This window comes from Oncorhynchus nerka, linkage group LG27 (genome assembly GCF_034236695.1).
Source record: "Oncorhynchus nerka isolate Pitt River linkage group LG27, Oner_Uvic_2.0, whole genome shotgun sequence".
NCBI classification, from domain to species: Eukaryota; Metazoa; Chordata; class Actinopteri; order Salmoniformes; family Salmonidae; genus Oncorhynchus; species Oncorhynchus nerka.
The window spans coordinates 83,817,773-83,841,997 of NC_088422.1; the positions used below are offsets into that span (position 1 = coordinate 83,817,773).

At 47.1% G+C, this 24,225-nt stretch overlaps 1 protein-coding gene across 9 annotated transcripts in view; it reads left to right on the plus strand.

Moving 5' to 3' along the window:
* The first annotated feature begins 418 nt into the window (after positions 1 to 418).
* secisbp2l (SECIS binding protein 2-like) overlaps positions 419 to 24,225 on the plus strand; it is a 34,464-nt gene continuing 10,657 nt past the window's right edge. For 2 of the 9 annotated variants that reach the window (XM_065012122.1, XM_065012126.1), the window contains exons 1-13: positions 419 to 692; positions 10,852 to 11,033; positions 14,064 to 14,244; positions 14,619 to 14,774; positions 14,953 to 15,109; positions 17,994 to 18,214; positions 18,602 to 18,626; positions 18,744 to 18,856; positions 18,956 to 19,099; positions 19,803 to 19,910; positions 20,050 to 20,217; positions 20,410 to 20,551; positions 22,536 to 22,729. In XM_065012122.1, coding sequence (XP_064868194.1) covers positions 675 to 692; positions 10,852 to 11,033; positions 14,064 to 14,244; positions 14,619 to 14,774; positions 14,953 to 15,109; positions 17,994 to 18,214; positions 18,602 to 18,626; positions 18,744 to 18,856; positions 18,956 to 19,099; positions 19,803 to 19,910; positions 20,050 to 20,217; positions 20,410 to 20,551; positions 22,536 to 22,729 — 1,809 coding nt within the window. In that variant the 5' untranslated portion in view covers positions 419 to 674. Of the gene's footprint in view, positions 693 to 10,851; positions 11,034 to 14,063; positions 14,245 to 14,412; positions 14,518 to 14,618; positions 14,775 to 14,952; positions 15,110 to 17,993; positions 18,215 to 18,601; positions 18,627 to 18,743; positions 18,857 to 18,955; positions 19,100 to 19,802; positions 19,911 to 20,049; positions 20,218 to 20,409; positions 20,552 to 22,535; positions 22,730 to 24,225 lie in introns of those variants that run through there. The other 7 variants (XM_065012123.1, XM_065012127.1, XM_065012124.1 and 4 more) reach the window with 5 other exon arrangements.

Below are 24,225 nucleotides of genomic sequence, written 5' to 3' on the forward strand. Positions count from 1 at the left end.
CAGGAGGATTGGGCAAAAATTCACCCCACTTATTGTGGGAAGCTTGTGGAAGGCTACCCAAAACGTTTGACCCAAGTTAAACAATTTAAAGGCAATGCTACCAAATACTAATTGAGTGTATGTAAACTTCTGACCCACTGGGAATGTGATGAAAGAAATAAAAGCTGAAATAAATCATTCTCTCTACTATTATTCTGACATTTCACATTCTTAAAATAAAGTGGCAATCCTAACTGACCTAAAACAGGTAATTTTACTAGGATTAAATGTCAGGAATTGTGAAAAACTGAGTTTAAATGTATTTGGCTAAGGTGTGTGTAAACTTCCGACTGCAGCTGCTTTACGCAACAAAAAAAGATATACTTTTTGCACAGTAGGCCTATTTATCCTGGTCCTTCAAATCTTATCAGTGACAGACGCCGAAGGCAAAGACGAACATTGTGTGAGACTGTGGGCTCTCCGTCCCAGATGACCATCCCCTCTGCCATTCCATTCCTACGTTGACACATTCAGAGCTAGCCGAGCTAGCTAGGCAGCAACAGTTCAACTAGGCAGAGGTAAAACAGGGTGTGTTTCACACAAATGGCTCAACATTTACAATGAAGAAAATTAAATCTATATCTTGACGACCACTGCGTGCTCAATGACGGTCTCCCGCGGTCGCAGCGATTGACATGGACTCTTGTGATAAGGTAAAGACGGATTTTCTCTGCGAAGTAATGACGGAACCGATTATGTCTGGTAACGGCACAACTAGCTTTAGTTAGCTAATGGGAATATGAAGGTAGCTAGCTAGGCCCAAAACGTATCTGCAGGTAACAATGTCCCTTTAATGTTTTAGAAGTGTCCGTGAGTTTATCCGATGTTTGATTATTGTCAATGATTTGTCATCTAACTAGATCACTACGCGTACTAGGCATGTGTGTAAGTAGACAAGTGAACTAGCTAACTGGCTAACTAGCCAGTTAGCTAAGCAGCTTTTATACGCTTGTCATTTTGGATGGCCAATATCTCATCTGTTCTCCAAGATATGCTGATCTATGTACTAGATATGTTTTAATTGAGGCTAACTATATTGAGAATCAAACTAAACTAGTTACAGTACCTATACTGTCACAATGTGTTGACATTAATGACAGTTCATGTCAACATATCGGTTGACATGAACTGACATAGCTATCTGGTGAACTTTGATGTTTGACACACCGTTAAATAACTAGCTAGATAGTTATTATAATACGGACCAGGGTTAGTTAACTAGCTAGGTAGTGACCAGTTACCAGAACTTCCAGTCTGCAGTGAGTGTGTGGTAGATTGTTGACAACTAACTAGCCAGCTGATTCGCTCTGGAGGAATGTCGGGTTCTTTTGCATTTGAATCGCATTCCATTGAATGACTCCTGCTGCGCATAGAGTAACTTAACTATGATGCAAGTTAGCTACTCTATTATGTGGTCTGACTTACTGTAAGTGCCCATTTAAAATGTCATTTTTCACGAGGCTTAATTCCATGACGGTATATGGCACCATAGTTTAGGCCACAGAAGGCTGCCATCTAGTATACTGCAGGGTATTGTTTTCAGCTGGCTATTTCTTGAACTGAGTTGTTGGTTAAGGGCTTGACAGTAAGCATTTCACAGTAAGGTCGACACCTGTTGTAATCTGCGCGTGTGACAAATAAAATGTGATTTGATTTGGATGAAGTCCTCCTGTGTCACCATCAGATGCCACATAGGCTGAGTTGTGGTCCACAGTGATGTGATGATGGTGCATGGGAGATTCAAGGACCCAAGATGGTTTCATGCTTGTGACTTTAATATATTTTTCAAAATGTAGTGTACATGCACACACTCAAGCTCGCTCATCCACCCACTGCTCTATTGCTCCCTCTCTTGCCCCCTCCCATTCAAGAACAGTGAAAGAACAATACAACTTCTCTCTTTCCAGCTGAGAATGTTAGAAGACAATGAATCGGAGACAAAAGCTTGAATGGACAAAGGGTTTGATGGTTGATGGCCCAGTAGTCCCACCCAGTTTTGCCAGGCCAGTGCTGCCCTGGCTTTTTCACCACACATCTGGAGCTGAGCTCCACTTATAGGAGCAATTAGGGTTAAGTGCCTTACTCTAGGGCACATCTACAGATTTTTCACCTAGTTGGCTCGGGATTCGAACCAGCGAACTTTCAGGGTGACTGGCCTTACCCTCTAACCGCTAGGCTACCTGCTAATGCATTTTCCATAATCGCTGCTATTCTCTCTCTTCCTCGCTCTAACACGCATACACACACACACGCCAACCTGCAGCCTTTTCCACAATCGCTGCTATTCTCACTCACATCCCAGGCGCTAATCAATCAATCACATACAACTCCGTCTGAACAAACAACCTACACCTTCACACCAGCGGAATGGAGAATGGCACCCAGAGTTAAAGAACCCAGACCTGGACACAGCCAGGGACTTCCTGTCTGAGTCTCCCCCAGCCAGGGCATACATGTTTGGAGTCTCTTTTCCCTGCTGGACTAGGGCTGGAGTCCTATAGCAACTGACTCTGTTGTAGCTAGTTGTGTAATTGGCTTATCCTGGTTGGGCCACCATCCTCACTCCTCAACTGATCCTCTCAGGCCTAATCCTGTAACTGTCTCCCCTGTCACCTATAGCCAGGCCTACCTCCTGTAACGTCACCTATAGCCAGGCCTACCTCCTGTAACGTCACCTATAGCCAGGCCTACCTCCTGTAACGTCACCTATAGCTAGCCAGGCCTACCTCCTGTAACGTCACCTATAGCTAGCCAGGCCTACCTCCTGTAACGTCACCTATAGCTAGCCAGGCCTACCTCCTGTAACGTCACCTATAGCTAGCCAGGCCTACCTCCTGTAACGTCACCTATAGCTAGCCAGGCCTACCTCCTGTAACGTCACCTATAGCTAGCCAGGCCTACCTCCTGTAACGTCACCTATAGCTAGCCAGGCCTACCTCCTGTAACGTCACCTATAGCTAGCCAGGCCTACTTCCTGTAACGTCACCTATAGCTAGCCAGGCCTACTTCCTGTAACGTCACCTATAGCTAGCCAGGCCTACTTCCTGTAACGTCACCTATAGCTAGCCAGGCCTACTTCCTGTAACGTCACCTATAGCTAGCCAGGCCTACTTCCTGTAACGTCACCTATAGCTAGCCAGGCCTACTTCCTGTAACGTCACCTATAGCTAGCCAGGCCTACTTCCTGTAACGTCCCTCATACAAAGTAGCCAACCCCGTCACCCCGCCCCACTTCCTGTAACGTCCCTCATACAAAGTAGCCAACCCCGTCACCCCGCCCCTCACCTAAAGTTTCAATTTACCAACCTCTCCTCTATCAGCATCCTTGTCATCTAAAGTAACACAACCAACCCCTCTGTTTTGTGTAACTAACGTAATTATCTTAAGTAACCAACTCTCTTTAGAGTAGTCCTAACCATCAAACCTCATATGGAAACAAAGCATGGTTCATTTAAAATGTCATATTTTTCACTAGGCTTAATTCCATGACAGTATATGGCACCATAGTTTAGGCCACAGAAGGCTGCCATCTAGTATACTGAAGGGTATTGTTTTCAGCTGGCTACGTCACCCCTAGCGCTCTGTGTTGACCAGTCAGGACCCCTGGATCTATCAGATGTCAGCCCACACTGCCCACGGACAGTACAGTAGCACTGGGAAACAATGGCGGTGTGTGTGGTGTGTGTTCACTGCTGTACTGATGCTGGATTCATACATTCCGACCCTGGCTGGGAGAATGGAGTGTCTTTGTGTCGTGAACTCGTGTCAACTCTCCCTCTTCCTTTCCTCCTCTCAGAATGAAAGGGGGGGATGAGGTTGATCTATCCTCTGACCGCAGCTGCCCGCCCCAGTGATAGGTCTGGACTCCATCTCAAATGGCACCCTATTGAGCTCTGGTCAAAAGTAGTGCACTATGAAAGGAATAGGGTGCCATTTGGGACTCAAGCAGCAAGTCCCGATGTGTCAGCTGGGCAGGAAGGCCTGTGATTCAGTCAACATGATGTCAATGGTCAGTTTTGATAAGAGGTGAACCTAGATAAACAGTCCAATGGTCATGACTTAGTAGTCAGACCCAGTTCAGTGTTTCCATATCAGTGTTTAAAGTCCCCTGAAGCAGCATTCATCAGGACTACAAACATGAATTCAATTGACAGCAAAATGTGATTTGGTCGGCGCAACAGAGCAGGGTGGGGGGAAGAGGAGAGGGAATAGGGGTGAGGGGTTGTAGAGATGGTCTGTGTTTCTTCAGTTTCACCCAGAACCCACCCAGGCCCACCCATCCAGACAGACAAGTAAAAGCTCATTGAGAGTGCTTTGACTACATTCCTTTAAGACACTGAGCTGTTGACCTGTTGTATATATTTCCCAGCTTTGACCCAGGCTGTCACCCTGTTGCTGTCCCATCTAGTGGCCTACAGTATCTTTCCACTCTTCCAATCCACTGATGATCCCAATACTAGAGCAGTAGGCTGCATCTCATCTGACCTATCCAAACCCTGGAGGACATTGTTTCAAACAATGGAGAATTGTCATCCTTTGTATTTTATTTTCAGAGAGGTAGGCTTCTGTTGATTTGACATGGTACTGTGGTTTGTGATGTGTCGGGTAGCTGTACAGGTATGTTTGACACATACTTTGTGACACACATTTTATGATGGATATTTTATGACTAGAGGTCGACCGATGAATCGGAATGGCCGATTTAATTAGGGCCGATTTCAAGTTTTCATAACAATCGGAAATCTTTTTGGGCGCCGATTTAATTTTTAATTTTTTTACACCTTTATTTAATCTTTATTTAACTTGGCAAGTCAGTTAAGAACACATTCTTATTTTCAATGACGGCCTAGAAACGGTGGGTTAACTGCCTCGTTCAGGGGCAGAACGACAGATTTTCACCGTGTCAGCTCGGGAGATCCAATCTTGCAACCTTACAGTTAACTAATCCAACGCAATAACGACCTGCCTCTCTCTCGTTGCACTCCACAAGGAGACTGCCTGTTACGCAAATGCAGTAAGTAAGCCAAGGTAAGTTGCGGTGGTAGGCAGAAGCAGGCACGTAAACATTCATTCAGACAGCACTCTCGTGCGTTTTGCCAGCAGCTCTTCATTGTGCGTCAAGCATTGCTCTGTTTATGACTTCAAACCAAGCATTGCGCTGTTTATGACTTCAAGCCTATCAACTCCCGAGATGAGGCTGGTGTAACCGAAGTGAAATGGCTGGCTAGTTAGCGCGTGCTAATAACGTTTCAAACTTCACTCGCTCTGAGCCTTGGGGTGGTTGTTTCCCTTGCTCTGCATGGGTAACGCTGCTTTGATGTGGTGGCTGTTGTCGTTGTGTTGCTGGTTCGAGCCCAGGGAGGAGCGAGGAGAGGGACGGAAGCTATACTGTTACACTGGCAATACTAATGTGAATATAAGAACATCCAATAGTCTACGGTTAATTAAATACAAATGGTATAGAGGGAAATAGTCCTATAATTCCTAGAATAACTACAACCTAAAACTTCTTACCTGGGAATATTGAAGACTCATGTTAAAAGGAACCACCAGTTTTCATATGTTCTCATGTTCTGAACAAGGAACTGAAACATTAGCTTTCTTACATAGCGCTTATTGCACTTTTACTTTCTTCTCCAACACTTTGTTTTTGCATTATTTAAACCAAATTGAACATGTTTCATTATTTACTTGAGGCTAAATTGATTTTATTGATGTATTATATTAAGTTATATTATATTATTATATATTATATTATTATATATATTATATATTATATTAAGTTATATTATTATATTAAGTTAAGTTAAAATAAGTGTTCATTCAGTATTGTTGTAATTGTCATTATTACAAATACATTTAAAAAATAAAATCGTCCGATTAATCGGTATCAGATTTTTTGGTCCTCCAATAATCATTATTGGCGTTGAAAAATCATAATCGGTCGACCTCTATTTATGACCTGTATTATTTTGACATTTCATCACAGCCTTCCTCCCCTCCACACCCACGCACACCACACACATACATACCACACCCACGCACACCACACACGCACACCACACACACACACATACATATCACACACACACACATACATACCACACACACGCACACCACACACACACACACACATACATACCACACACACGCACACCACACACACACACATACATACCACACACACGCACACCACACACACACACACACACATACCACACACACGCACACCACACACACACACATACATACCACACACACGCACACCACACACACATACCACGCACACGCACACCACACACACACACACACACACACACACACACATACATACCACACACACGCGCACACCACACACACACACATACATACCACACACGCGCACACCACACACACACATACATACCACGCACACCACACACACACACACACATACATACCACGCACACCACACACACACACACACATACATACCACGCACACCACACACACACACACACACATACATACCACGCACACCACACACACACACACACACATACATACCACGCACACCACACACACACACATACATACCACGCACACCACACACACACACACACACATACATACCACGCACACCACACACACACACACACATACATACCACGCACACCACACACACACACACATACATACCACGCACACCACACACATACATACCACGCACACCACACACATACATACCACGCACACCACACACATACATACCACGCACACCACACACACACACACATACATACCACGCACACCACACACACACACACATACATACCACGCACACCACACACACACACACACACATACATACCCGCACACCACACACACACACACATACATACCACGCACACCACACACACACACACACATACATACCACGCACACCACACACACACACACATACATACCACGCACACCACACACACACACACACATACATACCACGCACACCACACACACATACATACCCACGCACACCACGCACACACACACATACATACCACGCACACCACGCACACACACACATACATACCACGCACACACACACACACACATACATACCACGCACACCACACACATACATACCACGCACACCACACACACACACACATACATACCACGCACACCACACACACACACACATACATACCACGCACACCACACACACACACACACACATACATACCACGCACACCACACACACACACACACACATACATACCACGCACACCACACACACACACACACATACATACCACGCACACCACACACACACACACACATACATACCACGCACACCACACACACACACACACATACATACCACGCACACACACACATACATACCACGCACACCACGCACACACACACATACATACCACGCACACCACGCACACACACACATACATACCACGCACACACACACATACATACCACGCACACCACGCACACACACACATACATACCACGCACACCACGCACACACACACATACATACCACGCACACCACGCACACACACACATACATACCACGCACACCACGCACACACACACATACATACCACGCACACCACGCACACACACACATACATACCACGCACACCACGCACACACACACATACATACCACGCACACCACACACACACACGCACACCACAAACCACCACCTCTGTACCTGTGGCATGATGGCAGTAGAGGTAGGCCCACAGAATGAAATAGAACAATTGAATTAAAGGATCTTTATGGGTAGGCTGTGTCCTAGTTGACGTTTCATTTAGAGACCTTATGTAACACATAGTTGGCTACTAGTGTAATCTCTCTGGGAAGAATGAGCAGCTAAATATAGCTGGCCCATAAAGTCCTCCTGAAGATGCTGGGTGACTGAGTCATTACCACCCCGGCTCTGCTGGTTGCTCTCTGGTGGCTCTGAGGTGAAGTTTCCCCTAGGTACAGATCTAGGATCAGCTTCTCCTCCCCCAATCCTAACCTAAACCAATAGTGGGGGAAATGCAAAACTAACTCAAGATCAGCATCTAAGGGGCACCTTCAGGGCCAGACTTGGACCAGGCAGGGCCATAGGAAAGGAATGTCTCAGGACAGAATGCTGATGGTAGGAGTGCTACCTAGTGTTTAATGTTAGTGGTAGCTGGTAGGGAGAGGGGCTCTTTGGATGAAAGGGGCAAAAAATGTTTACCAATGAAGCATACCAGTTCCAAGGCACTCCCTAAAAATGCTGTATTGTGTTGGCATAACTTAATAGGAAGGGTTAGGCTGAAAGCACAGGTATTGGACTGTGTGTTCTAAGGCCCTCAGTCAGTCATGTTCTCTGAGTACAAGGAAACAGTCCTCTGCTCTCCACACCACTCTGATCTGATCAGTGTCAGACCAACCAGGAAGTGTTTCTATTGCACCAGGTTACATGTTGCTGTGTCTGTCTGCTACACTCACACGTCCCCTGATCACACTGCTCTAAGGTCAACACTTTGTTATGCTTTCATCGTCTGTGACCGACCTGGCACCCTATTCCCTATATAAGTAAGTAGCCTTGTCCACATTAAAACAGCCCATAGCGCAGGAGCCTATCGCCTGCTTCGTTAGGCAGCTTGATGTACTGTAGGTAGCCAGGTAGCCTAGTGGTTAGAGTGGCTAACCAGCAGGTAGCCTAGTGGCTTTCGGTTACTAGTTCGGCCAGTAACCGAAAGGTTGCTAGATCGAATCCCCGAACTGACAAGGTAAAAATCTGTCGTTCTGCTTCTGAACAAGGCAGTTCATCTACTGTTCCTAGGCCGTCATTGTAAATAAGAACCAATTCCTAACTGTATTGCCTTCTTAAACAAAGGTTAAATTAAAAAAATACCCCTGGGCAGGATGCTATTCTATGTTCCCTGGTCAAAGTAGTTCACTATTGTAATAAGGTGTATTTTCAGAGACAGCCATTGACTCCAACTCTCCATTCTCAGATCCAGTGAAAAGTTGTTTCTCTTGTTGCCAGTTGATTCATTTGTCGTGAAGGAACCAGTTCTGTTTTGGCTGTGTCGTGGAGATGTTGCCAGATGAAGTCATGAGTTATGTTAATAATTAGTCTAGCCTTGGCACCCTATTCTATTCTCGCTGGGTGAAGCAGCGAGCTGCTCCTTAGGTAACATACCTACTCAGACTTTGTGGTCCAGTCATATAGCTTAGGGCCGTCGGCCTCTTAGTCAGATATCAATGTTTACTACTGACTGACAGCCTACTCTCCAGTCCTGTGTGATTGATCTAAGACCTAAATGTCTATGGATTGTTGATGGATCGTTGATGTCACCCCTTGGGTTACTAAAATAACTAAGTTCCAGGAAGACTTCACACAGTGAGTGTGCTGTCAGTACCAGCTGATCTTGGGGCGGCAGGTAGCCTAGCGGTTAGAGCGTTTGACTAGTAACCGAAAGGTTGCAAGTTTGAATCCCCGAGCTGACAAGGTACAAATCTGTTGTTCTGCCCCTGAACAGGCAGTTAAGCCACTGTTCCTAGGCCGTCATTGAAAATAAGAATTTGTTCTTAACTGACTTGCCTAGTTAAATAAAAGTAAAATCAAAAAATAAAAGTCCTTATGTCGATTTATCCCTGATTGACCCACATTCACTGAGTCCTGAACATAACCTAATACGGGTTCACTTTAACTGCTCTTATTTTGGCACAAAAGTGAGAGGTCTATCACTCCTGAGTCTGTCTGGTGCGTTGCGAGGTGATCCTGTCCAGTCAGGTCCTCTCCTGTCAGGTCCTGTCCTCTCCTGTCCTGTCCTCTCCTCTCCTGTCAGGTCCTCTCCTCTCCTGTCCTCTCCTCTCCTGTCAGGTCCTCTCCTGTCCTCTCCTCTCCTGTCAGGTCCTCTCCTGTCCTCTCCTCTCCTGTCAGGTCCTCTCCGGTCCTGTCCTCTCCTCTCCTGTCCTCTCCTCTCCTGTCAGGTCCTCTCCTGTCCTCTCCTCTCCTGTCAGGTCCTCTCCTGTCCTCTCCTCTCCTGTCAGGTCCTCTCCTGTCAGGTCCTCTCCTGTCAGGACCTCTCCTGTCCTCTCCTCTCCTGTCCTCTCCTCTCCTGTCCTCTCCTGTCAGGTCCTCTCCTGTCCTCTCCTGTCAGGTCCTCTCCTGTCCTCTCCTCTCCTGTCAGGTCCTCTCCTGTCCTCTCCTCTCCTGTCAGGTCCTGTCCTCTCCTCTCCTGTCAGGTCCTCTCCTGTCCTCTCCTCTCCTGTCAGGTCCTCTCCTGTCCTCTCCTGTCAGGACCTCTCCTGTCCTCTCCTCTCCTGTCAGGACCTCTCCTGTCCTCTCCTGTCAGGACCTCTCCTGTCCTCTCCTCTCCTGTCAGGTCCTCTCCTCTCCTGTCCGGTCCTCTCCTGTCCTCTCCTCTCCTGTCAGGTCCTCTCCTGTCCTCTCCTGTCCTCTCCTCTCCTGTCAGGTCCTCTCCTGTCCTCTCCTCTCCTGTCAGGTCCTCTCCTGTCCTCTCCTCTCCGGTCCTCTCCTCCTGTCCTCTCCTCTCCTGTCAGGTCCTCTCCTGTCCTCTCCTGTCAGGTCCTCTCCTGTCCTCTCCTCTCCTGTCCTCTCCTCTCCTTTCCTCTCCAGTCAGGTCCTCTCCTGTCCTCTCCTGTCCTCTCCTCTCCTGTCAGGTCCTGTCCTCTCCTGTCAGGTCCTGTTCTGTCCTCTCCTGTCAGGTCCTGTTCTGTCCTCTCCTGTCAGGTCCTCTCCTCTCCAGTCAGGTCCTGTCTGTGACGTCCGTGTCTGACTGACTCTGTCTCTCCTTGCAGGATGTGAAACTGTCAGCCGAAGTGGAGCCGTTTATCCCACAAAAGAAAGGTCTGGAAGGAGCGCTGGTCACCATGAGCTTGTCTGGAGGAGGAGAAGGAGGAGGAGGGGGGGTAGAGCCCACCCCAATCCCCAGCTACCTCATCACCTGCTACCCTTTTGTCCAGGAGAACCAACCCAACAGGTAGACACATCACCCTACATCTTATAGTCCCTAGATCATGCAGCCTACACCCTACACACTAAGGGCAGGTTTCCTGGACACAGATTAAGCCTAGTCCTGGATTAAAAACCATATTCAATGGGGAATTTCTGAGCACATGTCTTTTCATTCAAAACTAGGCTTAATCTGTGTCCGGTAATTTGACCCTAAGAGTCTGAGGTGCGACTGTCACTGATACAATCTGTATTAGAACTACCCTGCCTCTGTACCTGAGCCGCTGACAGTTAGCCTAGCATTAGCTCGGAAATAATCTCTATGGAGTCCAGGAATATTCCTGTTTCTGACCCTCCTCCAGGAATGTGCCTGTGCCCATGTCAGTGGGGAAACTGATGGGGTCTTCCTTCTGATTCACCTCAGGAAACCCCCATATACCGTGTGAGTGTTACACACAGCTAGGCTGTGAATGATCAGTTACCACCCAGGGATGTGATCAGGGCAGAAAAATATTCCAGGCACTCTGATTTTTTAATAAAAACACACCAAAAACAGATGACCATGCTTTGTAACGTTTCTAAAAACAAGAAATGTGATATTACTCTTTCATTTTTTTTGTGACTGGATTTTTTAAAACCAAAATATCATAGACAAATTGTTGAGTTGGCCCTTTAAGGGCGGGAGGTTACCTTGGTGCGATTTGGGATCTGACTCTTTGCTATCAGTTGAAGCAACAGACTCAAACTAATGTTGAAAAACTACTGAACTTGTGAGCAAAACAATGTAAATAGCCAAGGAACACGAAGACAAAGTCTCACTTTGTAGACGTTTGTGGAAAGTAGACCAACGTTTATGCCTGTGCACAGTGCCTCCAAAAAGGAATCTATCAGCATTTCACTCAGTGAGCTCAGCTGTGCCAGATGGGACATATAGTTGAAGTCAGAAGTTTACACACACCTTAGCCAACTCAGTTTTTCACAATTCCTGACATTTAATCATAATAAAAAATTCCCTGTCTTAGGTCAGTTAGGATCACCACCTTGTTTTAAGAATGTGAAATGTCAGAATAATAGTAGAGAGAATGATTTCCGCTTTTATTTATTTCATCACATTCCCAGTGGGTCAGAAGTTTACATACAGTCAATTAGTATTTGGTAGCATTGCCTTTAAATTGTTTAACTAAGGTCAAATGTTTCAGGTAGCCTTCCACAATAAGTTGGGTGAATTTTGGCCCATTCCTCCTGACAGCGCTGGTGTAACTGAGTCAGGTTTGTAGGCCTCCTTGCTCATACAGTCTTTTTCAGTTCTGCCCACACATTTTCTTCGGGATTGAGGTCAGGGCTTTGTGATGGCCACTCCAATACCTTGACTTTGTCCTGAAGCCATTTTACCACACTTTGGAAGTATGCTTGGGGTCATTGTCCATTTGGAAGACTCATTTGTGACCAAGCTTTAACTTCCTGACTGATGTCTTGAGATGTTGCTTCAATATATCCACATAATTTTTCTCCCTCATGATGCCATCTATTTTGTGAAGTGCACCAGTCCCTCCTGCAGCAAACCACCCTGACAACATGATGCTGCCATCCCCGTGCTTCACTGTTGGGATGGTGTTCTTCGCCTTGCAAGCATCCTCCTTTTTCCTCCAAACATAGTGATGGTCATTATGGCCAAACAGTTCTATTTTTGTTTCATCAGACCAGAGGACATTTCTCCAAAAAGTACGATCTTTGTCCCCATGTGCAGTTGCCTACCGTAGTCTGGCTTTTATATGGCGGTTTTGGATTAGATGAACCAGACTTGTGGAGGTCTACACTTTCTTTTCTGACGTCTTGGCTGATTTCTTTTGATTTTCCCATGATGTCAAGCAAAGAGGACCTGAGTTTGAAGGTAGATCTTGAAATACATCCACAGGTACACCTCCAATTGACTAAAATTATGTCAATTAGCCTATCAGAAGCTTCGAAAGCCATGACATTTTCTGGAATTCTCCAAGCTGTTTAAAGGCACAGTCAACATAGTGTATGTAAACTTCTGACCCACTGGAATTGTGATACAGTGAATTATAAGTGAAATAATCTGTCTAAACAATTGTTAGAAAGATTACTTGTGTCATGCACAAAGTAGATGTCCTGACCGACTTGCCAAAACTATAGTTTGTTAACAAGACATTTGTGGAGTGGTTGAAAAAGGAGTTTTAATGACTCCAACCTAAGTGTATGGAAACTTCAGACTTCAACTGTAGGTTTGATATTTCTTTGTGGAATTAGCAGCTTTGAAACAAAATACTTTAAATACTTTAAAAACAGATACTGCAACATTTTCTGAACACTAACTCACATGTGCTCATACTTGACTTTGGACTTTTTATTCAGGAATGTAATGCTCCCCCTGTAGAGTCCTGCACATTGACCACCCGCCAATGGGGTTGGTGAAATATACATTTTACCCGCAGGTGTCGGGTGTTAACTTTATGCCCTGGATGTGATTGAGGGCTGTCGACCTGTGTGTTTCTCTTTGTCGGGTGTTAATTTTATGCCCTGGATGTGATTGAGAGCTGTAGACCTGTGTGTGTGTCCTGTGTGTTTCTCTTTGTCGGGTGTTAATTTTATGCCCTGGATGTGATTGAGAGTTGTAGACCTGTGTGTGTGTCCTGTGCGTTTCTCTTTGTCGGGTGTTAATTTTATGCCCTGGATGTGATTGAGAGCTGTCGACCTGTGTGTGTGTCCTGTGCGTTTCTCTTTGTCAGGGGTGATCTGCCTCATGCTGCACGTTCGTTTCCTTCCTGTCTGTTTTGAATAGCAGGAAGTGGTCTCAAGACCACCGGCTGTGAAAATGTCAGCTGGATCCTTGTCAGCCACACACACACACACACACACACACACACACACACACACACACACAGTCAGCTCTACACTGATATCAGCAGTGTAACAAGCTTTGTCTTAGTTTGACACAGTTTTCTCTGGCTTCCTACGGGTATATTAGTCCTAATATGTTGTATATTCATACAATCATCACTACACCAGTCATTTGTTCTCTCCCTCCCCTCTACAGACAACAGCACCCCATGTATAGCGGAGGAGGGGACCTGCGCTGGCAGCAGCCCAACCCCAGCCCAGGTGGTCCGTACCTAGCTTACCCCATCCTGTCCTCCCCCCAGCCTCCAGTCTCCAATGACTACACCTACTACCAGATCATGCCTGCACCCTGCCCCCCCATGATGGGCTTTTACCAGGTAGGTAGCTGAAATGTTGGGGGGTTAGAGGCAGACCAGTAGTCAGAAGGTTGCTAGTTCAAATCCTGGGCGAGGAGATAGAACAGGGAAGTGAATTAGCAACCCGGAGGGCTGCTGGTGTCAGATCTCAGGTACTATTCACCTTCAATGTGCCCTTTCGCTTGGTAGGTAGTGGAGTGTGTTGTTTTTGGGAGAAGAGGTTTACAAGACTAGTAGCCTGAAGAAATGGTTAGGAGAACAGAAGAAGTGGAGGATAAATGTTCATTGTCACAGGTACTATTCATTGCCAATGTGCCCTTTAGCATGGTAGGTAGTGGAGTATGTGTGAATGTTTGTCACAGATGAAAAATACAGTTGTTCTGTTCCTCTACCAGCCCTTCCCAGGAACGTACGCCGGGCCCCTGCAGCCTGGCGTGGTAAACCCTATATCAGCTGACGTCAGCGAGAGACCGGCCCCTCTCGGACAGGCATTTGGGCTAGCTAATCAGAGAGGTGGGAGGGGCATGGTCAGACCTGCCGTTCTACCCAAGGTAAGAGGTTAGAGGTCAAACATGTTATTCTGCTGGTCTACCCTAATGCAAGGTGCTCAGGTCCATACTTCATTTTTACATTACTGATCAATTAATACCATCAATGAATTCATTAATTAATACCATTAATTGGGTCGTATAACATCAATATACAAAATAATGTTTAATGTTATTATAGTCTATGTTCTATCAGCAGCAGCAGGTGGGGTTGTGTCAGTCCCTGAGGGCCAGAAGGCCCCCCATGAGGACTGTAGCTGTCCAGAAGGAGGTGTGTTCCTCGGGGCCAGATGGACAGACCAAGACAGTCCTACTCGTGGACGCTGCCCAACAGACTGGTACGTTTATAACCAGTTACATACTAGTACCAATACTAGTACATTGTAGTACTAGTTGAGCCCAGGGTTTGACTCAGGTTTGCATTGCCAAACCCCTGTATACTGGTCTAAAGTATGTCCACAGATGAATGACAGGCCTAACTCTTCTCTAACCTCTGTACAGGGTTGTGTACTGACTGTATGTGCCTGACTGTGGTCTAAGCCTTCATTACAGTATAAAGGCTTTACATAATGAAACTACACAGTCAACCACAGAGCATCTAGATCCTACTGAGCTGAGAGAACAGGTTTACAATGATGACGCTTCATCATACTGAGACACTATGGCTACGTTTACACAGTCAACCACAGAGCATCTAGATCCTACTGAGCTGAGAGAACAGGTTTACAATGATGACGCTTCATCATACTGAGACACTATGGCTACGTTTACACAGGCAGCCCAGTCTATTTATTTTCTTGACCTAATTGGTCTTTTGACCAATCAGATCAGCTCTGAAAAAGATCTGATGTGAAAAGATCTGTGATTTGTCAAAAGACAAATTAGTGGAAAAAACATCACAACTGGGTTGCCTGTGTAAACGGAGCCTATGACACCCATCCTGCTGGGAAGACAGTAGGAATGTAGAGTTTCAGGTTGGAGAGGTCTACTCTGCACGTGTGCAGTACGTGTTGTCCTCTGTGATACCTCTGACTGGGGGAATAATGCTACTTTTTATTTTTTTTAACCTTTATTTAACCAGGATGGGCTCATTGAGATTAAAATCTATTTTTCAAGAGCGCCCTGGCCAAGATAGGCAGCACCGAGTCATTACAAAAAAATTACAGATAGACAACATGAAAAACTACAAGTAATCTAGTAAAAACCATTGAATTCACAAGAGTATAAAACAGCAAATTAAAAACATTGACAGGTCAGTGAATCAGCCTCAAAATCCTTCATCAGTGATTTAAAAACACCAATCGGGACAAGTTCTTCCAGTTTAAAAGTATTTTGTAAGGTGTTCCAAGACGATGGCACAGAGTACGTAAAAGCCCTTTTACCAAATTCAGTTGGGACATTTGGAACAGTTAGCAGGATAAAGACCAGCGAACGAAGAGAGTACCCACCACATTTCTGAACAATAAAAATGCACAAATAAAAAGGTAGTAAACCCAAAATGGCTTTGTAAATAAAAGTATACCAGTGACGGAGCCTACGAGTGACTAGAGAAGGCCAGCCAACCCTGGTATACAAAGTGCAGTGGTGCGGAAGGGTTTTAAAATAAATCACAAAGTGCCATGGTAAAGGGTGTCAATTGATCTCAAACACTGAGTGGAAGCATTCATATATAAAATATCCCTATAGTCTAGTAAAGGCATAAATGTAGCTGACACTAGCCTCCTTCTGGCTTCAAAAGAAAAACAGGCCTTATTCCTAAAATAAATCCCAATTTTTAAGTTGTTGAATATGCAATTTAAAAGAGAGGCCGTCATCAATTAAAATTCCAAGATATTTATATGAGGTTGCAACCTCAATCTCCTTGCCCTGACAGGTAGTAATAGGTTAAAGGTTCAGAGGTCTATTTCTTGCATTAGAAAACGCCATTAGTTTAGTTTTGTCAGTATTGAGGATAAGCTTCAATTGACACAAGGTATGTTGAACAGTATAAAAAGCAGTTTGCATGTTCTGGAAAGCTTTTGTAAGAGACGAGGCACAACAGCAAATAACAGTATCATCAGCATAAAAATTAGGTTGTGCATTTTGGACATTTTTGTCTAAATCATTTATATAAATAGTGAACAAGAGAGGACCAAGTACAGAGCCTTGGGGCACACCATTCAAGACAGACAATTTAACAGACATAAGCCCATCAAATTGAGTGCACTGAGTTCTATCAGACAGATAGTTAGCAAACCATGCAACTGCATGCTCTGAAAGACCTCCACTCGACAATCTCTGCCTTAGTATAGCATGATCAACTGTATCAAAAGCCTTAGAGGGATCAATAAAAAGTGAGACACAGTGCTGTTTTTTGTCAATGGCTTCAATGATATCATTTAAAACCTTAATGGCTGCTGTAATTGTGCTATGCTTCTTCCTGAAGCCCGATTGGTACATTGATAAAATAGAGTTAGTTTTTATTGACTATTTTAGCTGTTCACTTACAAGGGTTTCAAGTATTTTCACCAGGGGTGACAGCTTTGAGATTGGCCTATAATTATTTAAGAGTTGGATCTCCCCCTTTTAAAAGTGGTAGGACAAATGCTACCCAATGTGACTAAGAGTTAGATCCATAATGAGATGGACATCACATTGGTTGTTAACCAGTAAAGGTGCAATAAGCATCTAAATGCTACTTCTCTGCTTGCCACTGCTTCTGCCTGCTCTTTGGGGTCAAGGCCTGGTTACTGTAGAGCTCTTTGGGGTCAAGGCCTGTTTACTGTAGAGCACTTTGGGGTCAAGGCCTGTTTACTGTAGAGCACTTTGGGGTCAAGGCCTGGTTACTGTAGAGCACTTTGGGGTCAAGGCCTGGTTACTGTAGAGCACTTTGGGGTCAAGGCCTGGTTACTGTAGAGCACTTTGGGGTCAAGGCCTGGTTACTGTAGAGCACTTTGGGGTCAAGGCCTGGTTACTGTAGAGCACTTTGGGGTCAAGGCCTGGTTACTGTAGAGCACTTTGGGGTCAAGGCCTGGTTACTGTAGGGCACTTTGGGGTCAAGGCCTGGTTACTGTAGAGCACTTTGGGACAACCGCTTTAATAAATACATTTGGGGCTGGTTTCCTGGACCAAGATTATGTCTGGTCCTGGACTAAAAATATATCTCCATTTAAATATCTCTTTAGTCCAAGGACTAGGCTTAATGTATTGATAGATTGATCTGTGATATCTGTCTGCCTGTAGACTTCCCAGGGGACAATGCGTGTGGTCGTGGTGCATCGGAACGGGAGCGGGCCAGCCCCCTGCTGTGGAAGAACCTTCCCCGGCGAAGGCGGGCCTCGCACCCTGCCGAGAGCTCCAGCGAGGCGGACATCGACAGCGACAGCGGATACTGCAGCCCCAAACACAACCAGCAGGCCCCGGGGGTTACGCAACACAATGCCCACGCTGCTATAGCTCCTACGGTAGGCCCCCCTTTAACCTTAACCACTCTCCACAGCTCCTACGATGGTAGGCCCTATCCCTTACCCTAACTCTATAGTACTGTAGCCTCAAACACAAGGTAACCCTGACCCCAGACCTAGCTATAACCTAACCTTCACGTGCATGACTGAAGTGAAATATCTGACATGCTTCTTCCCTCTCTGTCTCTCTCTCTCTCTGTCTCTCTCTGTCTGTGTCTCTCTGTGTCTCTCTGTGTCTCTCTGTCTCTCTCTGTCTCTCGTCTGTCTGTCTCTGTCTCTCTCTGTCTCTCTGTCTCTCTCTGTCTGTCTCTCTGTCTCTGTCTCTCTCTGTCTGTCTCTCTGTCTCTCTTTGTCTCTGTCTCTCTCTCTCTCTGTCTCTGTCTACAGGGAGTGGATGCAGGTGTAATGACAGGTAGGCTTTGTTTTTATGATTCATCATTTGATTTCTGATAAGAGAGATGATTACCTTGCCTTTCCCCTTGGCTGTGTCCTGTATTACCTTTGTCTCTCTCTCTCTCTGTGTGTGTAGCGGTAAGCTGGGTGAACGTAGCGTCTCAGGCCTCTCAGAGGCCGTGGTCAGACAACAGGACCACCCAGTTCCAACGGACAGGGAAGACCCCTGATCAGAGGAACTACTCGCAGGTACAATGGGCCTCACCTGAGGTAATCTTGACCTCACCTGGGCAACTGTAATTTTAAATCTCTGACTGACCCTCTCACCCCCAATGTCTCCCCCCCCAGCAGGACTTCCATGCAGGGTACTCAGGGGGGCGTGTCTGTTCTAACCCCACCCCCGCAGACAGTAACGGTGGTCTGCAGCAGAGACGGCTCCAGCCCGGACTGGGCCCTGGGATGGTGCTTGCTCCTGAGCCACTCTACTTTGAGGTGGGAGAAATCTACATGAAATTCTGTATTTGACAATATGCATTTCATATGCATTTGGAATCAAATCCTTACTTGAGATACAGGATTTAAATGACAGTTGTATCTCCATTAATAAGAGATTTCAGTTCTTCATGTATCTGTTTGTTTCCATCTTGGTCAGTGTGTATTAGGAGTTAGTGAGGCTCTAGATGTAGAGAAGGTATTGTGAAGGAGGTATTGTGTGAACTAGTCCTCAGTCAGTGTGTATTAGGAGTTAGTGAGGCTGTAGATGTAGAGAAGGTATTGTGAAGGAGGTATTGTGTGAACTAGTCCTCAGTCAGTGTGTATTAGGAGTTAGTGAGGCTCTAGATGTAGAGAAGGTATTGTGAAGGAGGTATTGTGTGAACTAGTCCTCAGTCAGTGTGTATTAGGAGTTAGTGAGGCTGTAGATGTAGAGAAGGTATTGTGAAGGAGGTATTGTGTGAACTAGTCCTCAGTCAGTGTGTATTAGGAGTTAGTGAGGCTCTAGATGTAGAGAAGGTATTGTGAAGGAGGTATTGTGTGAACTAGTCCTCAGTCAGTGTGTATTAGGAGTTAGTGAGGCTCTAGATGTAGAGAAGGTATTGTGAAGGAGGTATTGTGTGAACTAGTCTTGAGTCAGTGTTTAATGGTATGTTAGAGATGTACAAGTTAGGTGTTTGGTCAATTCTAAAGTCTGTTTCAGGATGAGGATGAGTTTCCAGAGCTGGTCTCAGGAGGGGCACAGAGGAACATCAAACCAGACCCTAACCCTTCCCAGAACCAACACCAGACCAAACTAACCAAGAACCTGGTGAGAGACCGGCTAATCCTCCCTCCCTCCCTCCCTCCCTTGAGAATTTCACTTGTTTTTGGGGGGGGTTTGTACCAAAGTTAGTAAAGGTTGACCACAAAACAATCTATCCTGTAGTAAACCCCCCTCCTCTCTCCAGCTGGATAACCTTCCAGAGAACTCTCCCATCAACATCGTCCAGACCCCCATCCCCATCACCACCTCCGTCCCCAAGAGGGCCAAGAGTCAGAGGAAGAAGGCCCTGGCCGCTGCCCTGGCTACAGCGCAGGAGTACTCTGAGATCAGCATGGAGCAGAGGAAACTACAGGTACCAGCATGCACTCTGTTAGCTTTCTAGGAAACTGCCGGTACCAACATACAATATCTTAGCTAGCTAGGAAACTACAGATACCAGCATGCACTGTCAGCTAGACATAGCGCAGGACTATAATGGAAAAACGGTTGCTAGTTGTATTGTACTACTATGAGTGTGCTGAGCCAGTGTTGCTGTTCTCTGTAGGAGGCACTGACCAAAGCAGCAGGGAAGAAGAGTAAGACTCCAGTCCAGTTGGACCTGGGAGACATGCTGGCTGCTCTGGAGAAACAGCAGCAGGCCATGAAGGCTAGACAAATAACCAATACTAAACCACTGTCCTTCACAGGTACACACACACACACCGCACCCCGCACACACACCGCACCCACGCACACTCCACCCCGCACACACACCGCACACACACACCGCACCCCGCACACGCACCGCACCACACACCCACAAACCGCACCACACCCACACACCGCACCCACACACGCACCGCACCACATCCCCCCACACACACCGCACCCACACACACACACCCCCACACACCACACACACACCGCACCGCACACACACACCACACCGCACACACTGCACCCCACACACACCGCACCGCACACACACACAGCGTACACACCACACCGCGCCCACACACACCGCACCCACACACACACACACACTGCACCCCACACACACCGCACCGCACACACACACAGCGCACACACCACACCGCGCCCACACACACACACACTGCACCCCACACACACACCACACTGCACACACACACACAGCGCACACACCGCACACATACACTGCACCGTCACTCACCCTTTCTCTCGCTCTCTCTCTCTCTCTTTCTGACTGCCCTCTCTCTCTCTCTCTCTCTCTCTTTCTGACTGCCCTCTCTCTCTCTCTCTCTCTCTCTTTCTCTGACTGCTCTCTCTGACTGCCCTCTCTCTCTCTCTCTCTCTCACTCTCTCTGACTGCCCTCTCTCTCTCTCTCTGACTGCCCTCTCTCTCACTCTCTCTGACTGCCCTCTCTCTCACTCTCTCTGACTGCCCTCTCTCTCACTCTCTCTGACTGCCCTCTCTCTCACTCTCTCTGACTGCCCTCTCTCTCACTCTCTCTGACTGCCCTCTCTCTCACTCTCTCTGACTGCCCTCTCTCTCACTCTCTCTGACTGCCCTCTCTCTCTCTCTGACTGACTGCCCTCTCTCTCTCTCTCTGACTGCCCTCTCTCTCTCTCTGACTGCCCTCTCTCTCTCTCTCTCTGACTGCCCTCTCTCTCTCTCTCTCTCTGACTGCTCTCTCTCTCTCTCTCTCTCTCTCTGACTGCCCTCTCTCTCTCTCTCTCTCTCTGACTGCCCTCTCTCTCTCTCTCTCTCTCTGACTGCCCTCTCTCTCTCTCTCTCTCTGACTGCCCTCTCTCTCTCTCTCTCTCTGACTGCCCTCTCTCTCTCTCTCTCTGACTGCCCTCTCTCTCTCTCTCTCTCTGACTGCCCTCTCTCTCTCTCTCTCTCTCTGACTGCCCTCTCTCTCTCTCTCTCTCTCTCTGACTGCCCTCTCTCTCTCTCTCTGACTGCCCTCTCTCTCTCTCTCTCTGACTGCCCTCTCTCTCTCTCTCTCTCTCTCTGCCTCTCTCTCTCTCTCTCTCTCTCTGACTGCCCTCTCTCTCTCTCTCTCTCTCTGACTGCCCTCTCTCTCTCTCTCTCTCTGACTGCCCTCTCTCTCTCTCTCTCTCTGACTGCCCTCTCTCTCTCTCTCTGACTGCCCTCTCTCTCTCTCTCTGACTGCCCTCTCTCTCTCTCTCTCTCTCTCTCTCTCTCTCTGACTGCCCTCTCTCTCTCTCTGACTGCCCTCTCTCTCTCTGACTGCCCTGACTCCCTCTCTCTCTCTGACTGCCCTCTCTCTCTGACTGCCCTCTCTCTCTGACTGCCCTCTCTCTCTGACTGCCCTCTCTCTCTGACTGCCCTCTCTCTCTCTCTCTCTCTGACTGCCCTCTCTCTCTCTCTCTCTCTCTCTCTCTCTCTCTCTCTCTCTCTCTCTCTCTCTCTCTCTCTCTCTGACTGCCCTCTCTCTCTCTCTCTCTGACTGCCCTCTCTCTCTCTCTCTGACTGCCCTCTCTCTCTCACTCTCTCTGACTGCCCTCTCTCTCTGACTGCCCTCTCTCTCTGACTCTCTCTGACTGCCCTCTCTCTCTCTCTCACTCTGACTCTCTCTGACTGCCCTCTCTCTCTCTCTCTCTCTCTCTCTCTCTCTCTCTCTCACACACTCTCACTCTCTCTCTCTCTCTCTCTCTCTCTCTCTGACTGCCCTCTCTCTCCAGTGGGTACAGCAGCCCCGTTCCATGGTTCAGGGCCAGGTGCCGGGTCGGGAGCAGGGTCAGGTATAGTATCAATGTTGAAGGCCCAGCAGGCCCACTCTGCCCCCCTCAACATGCTGGACTCCAGCGCTCCACGCCTGAAGAGAGGGAAGGAGAGAGAGATCCCTAAAGTCAAACGACCTACCGCCCTGAAGAAGGTGAGAGGATAGATCTCAATGTGTGTCTGAGGGGGAAGGGGTGTGTTGATCTAACCCAGTCTCTGTTCTCTCTGTGTAGATCATTCTGAAGGAGTGTGAGGGGGAAGGGGTGTGTTGGTCTAACCCAGTCTCTGTTCTCTCTGTGTAGATCATTCTGAAGGAGTGTGAGGGGGAAGGGGTGTGTTGGTCTAACCCAGTCTCTGTTCTCTCTGTGTAGATCATTCTGAAGGAGCGTGAGGGGGAAGGGGGGTGTTGATCTAACCCAGTCTCTGTTCTCTCTGTGTAGATCATTCTGAAGGAGTGTGAGGGGGAAGGGGTGTGTTGGTCTAACCCAGTCTCTGTTCTCTCTGTGTAGATCATTCTGAAGGGGTGTGTTGATCTAACCCAGTCTCTGTTCTCTCTGTGTAGATCATTCTGAAGGAGTGTGAGGGGGAAGGGGTGTGTTGGTCTAACCCAGTCTCTGTTCTCTCTGTGTAGATAATTCTGAAGGAGCGTGAGGGGGAAGGGGTGTGTTGATCTAACCCAGTCTCTGTTCTCTCTGTGTAGATCATTCTGAAGGAGCGTGAGGGGGAAGGGGTGTGTTGGTCTAACCCAGTCTCTGTTCTCTCTGTGTAGATCATTCTGAAGGAGCGTGAGGGGGCAGGGGGGTGTTGATCTAACCCAGTCTCTGTTCTCTCTGTGTAGATCATTCTGAAGGAGTGTGAGGGGGAAGGGGTGTGTTGGTCTAACCCAGTCTCTGTTCTCTCTGTGTAGATCATTCTGAAGGGGTGTGTTGATCTAACCCAGTCTCTGTTCTCTCTGTGTAGATCATTCTGAAGGAGTGTGAGGGGGAAGGGGTGTGTTGGTCTAACCCAGTCTCTGTTCTCTCTGTGTAGATAATTCTGAAGGAGCGTGAGGGGGAAGGGGTGTGTTGATCTAACCCAGTCTCTGTTCTCTCTGTGTAGATCATTCTGAAGGAGCGTGAGGGGGAAGGGGTGTGTTGGTCTAACCCAGTCTCTGTTCTCTCTGTGTAGATCATTCTGAAGGAGTGTGAGGGGGAAGGGGTGTGTTGATCTAACCCAGTCTCTGTTCTCTCTGTGTAGATCATTCTGAAGGAGCGTGAGGGGGAAGGGGTGTGTTGATCTAACCCAGTCTCTGTTCTCTCTGTGTAGATCATTCTGAAGGAGCGTGAGGGGGAAGGGGTGTGTTGGTCTAACCCAGTCTCTGTTCTCTCTGTGTAGATCATTCTGAAGGAGGGGGCAGGGATGTGTTGGTCTAACCCAGTCTCTGTTCTCTCTGTGTAGATCATTCTGAAGGAGGGGGCAGGGATGTGTTGGTCTAACCCAGTCTCTGTTCTCTCTGTGTAGATCATTCTGAAGGAGGGGGAAGGGGTGTGTTGATCTAACCCAGTCTCTGTTCTCTCTGTGTAGATAATTCTGAAGGAGCGTGAGGGGGAAGGGGTGTGTTGATCTAACCCAGTCTCTGTTCTCTCTGTGTAGATCATTCTGAAGGAGCGT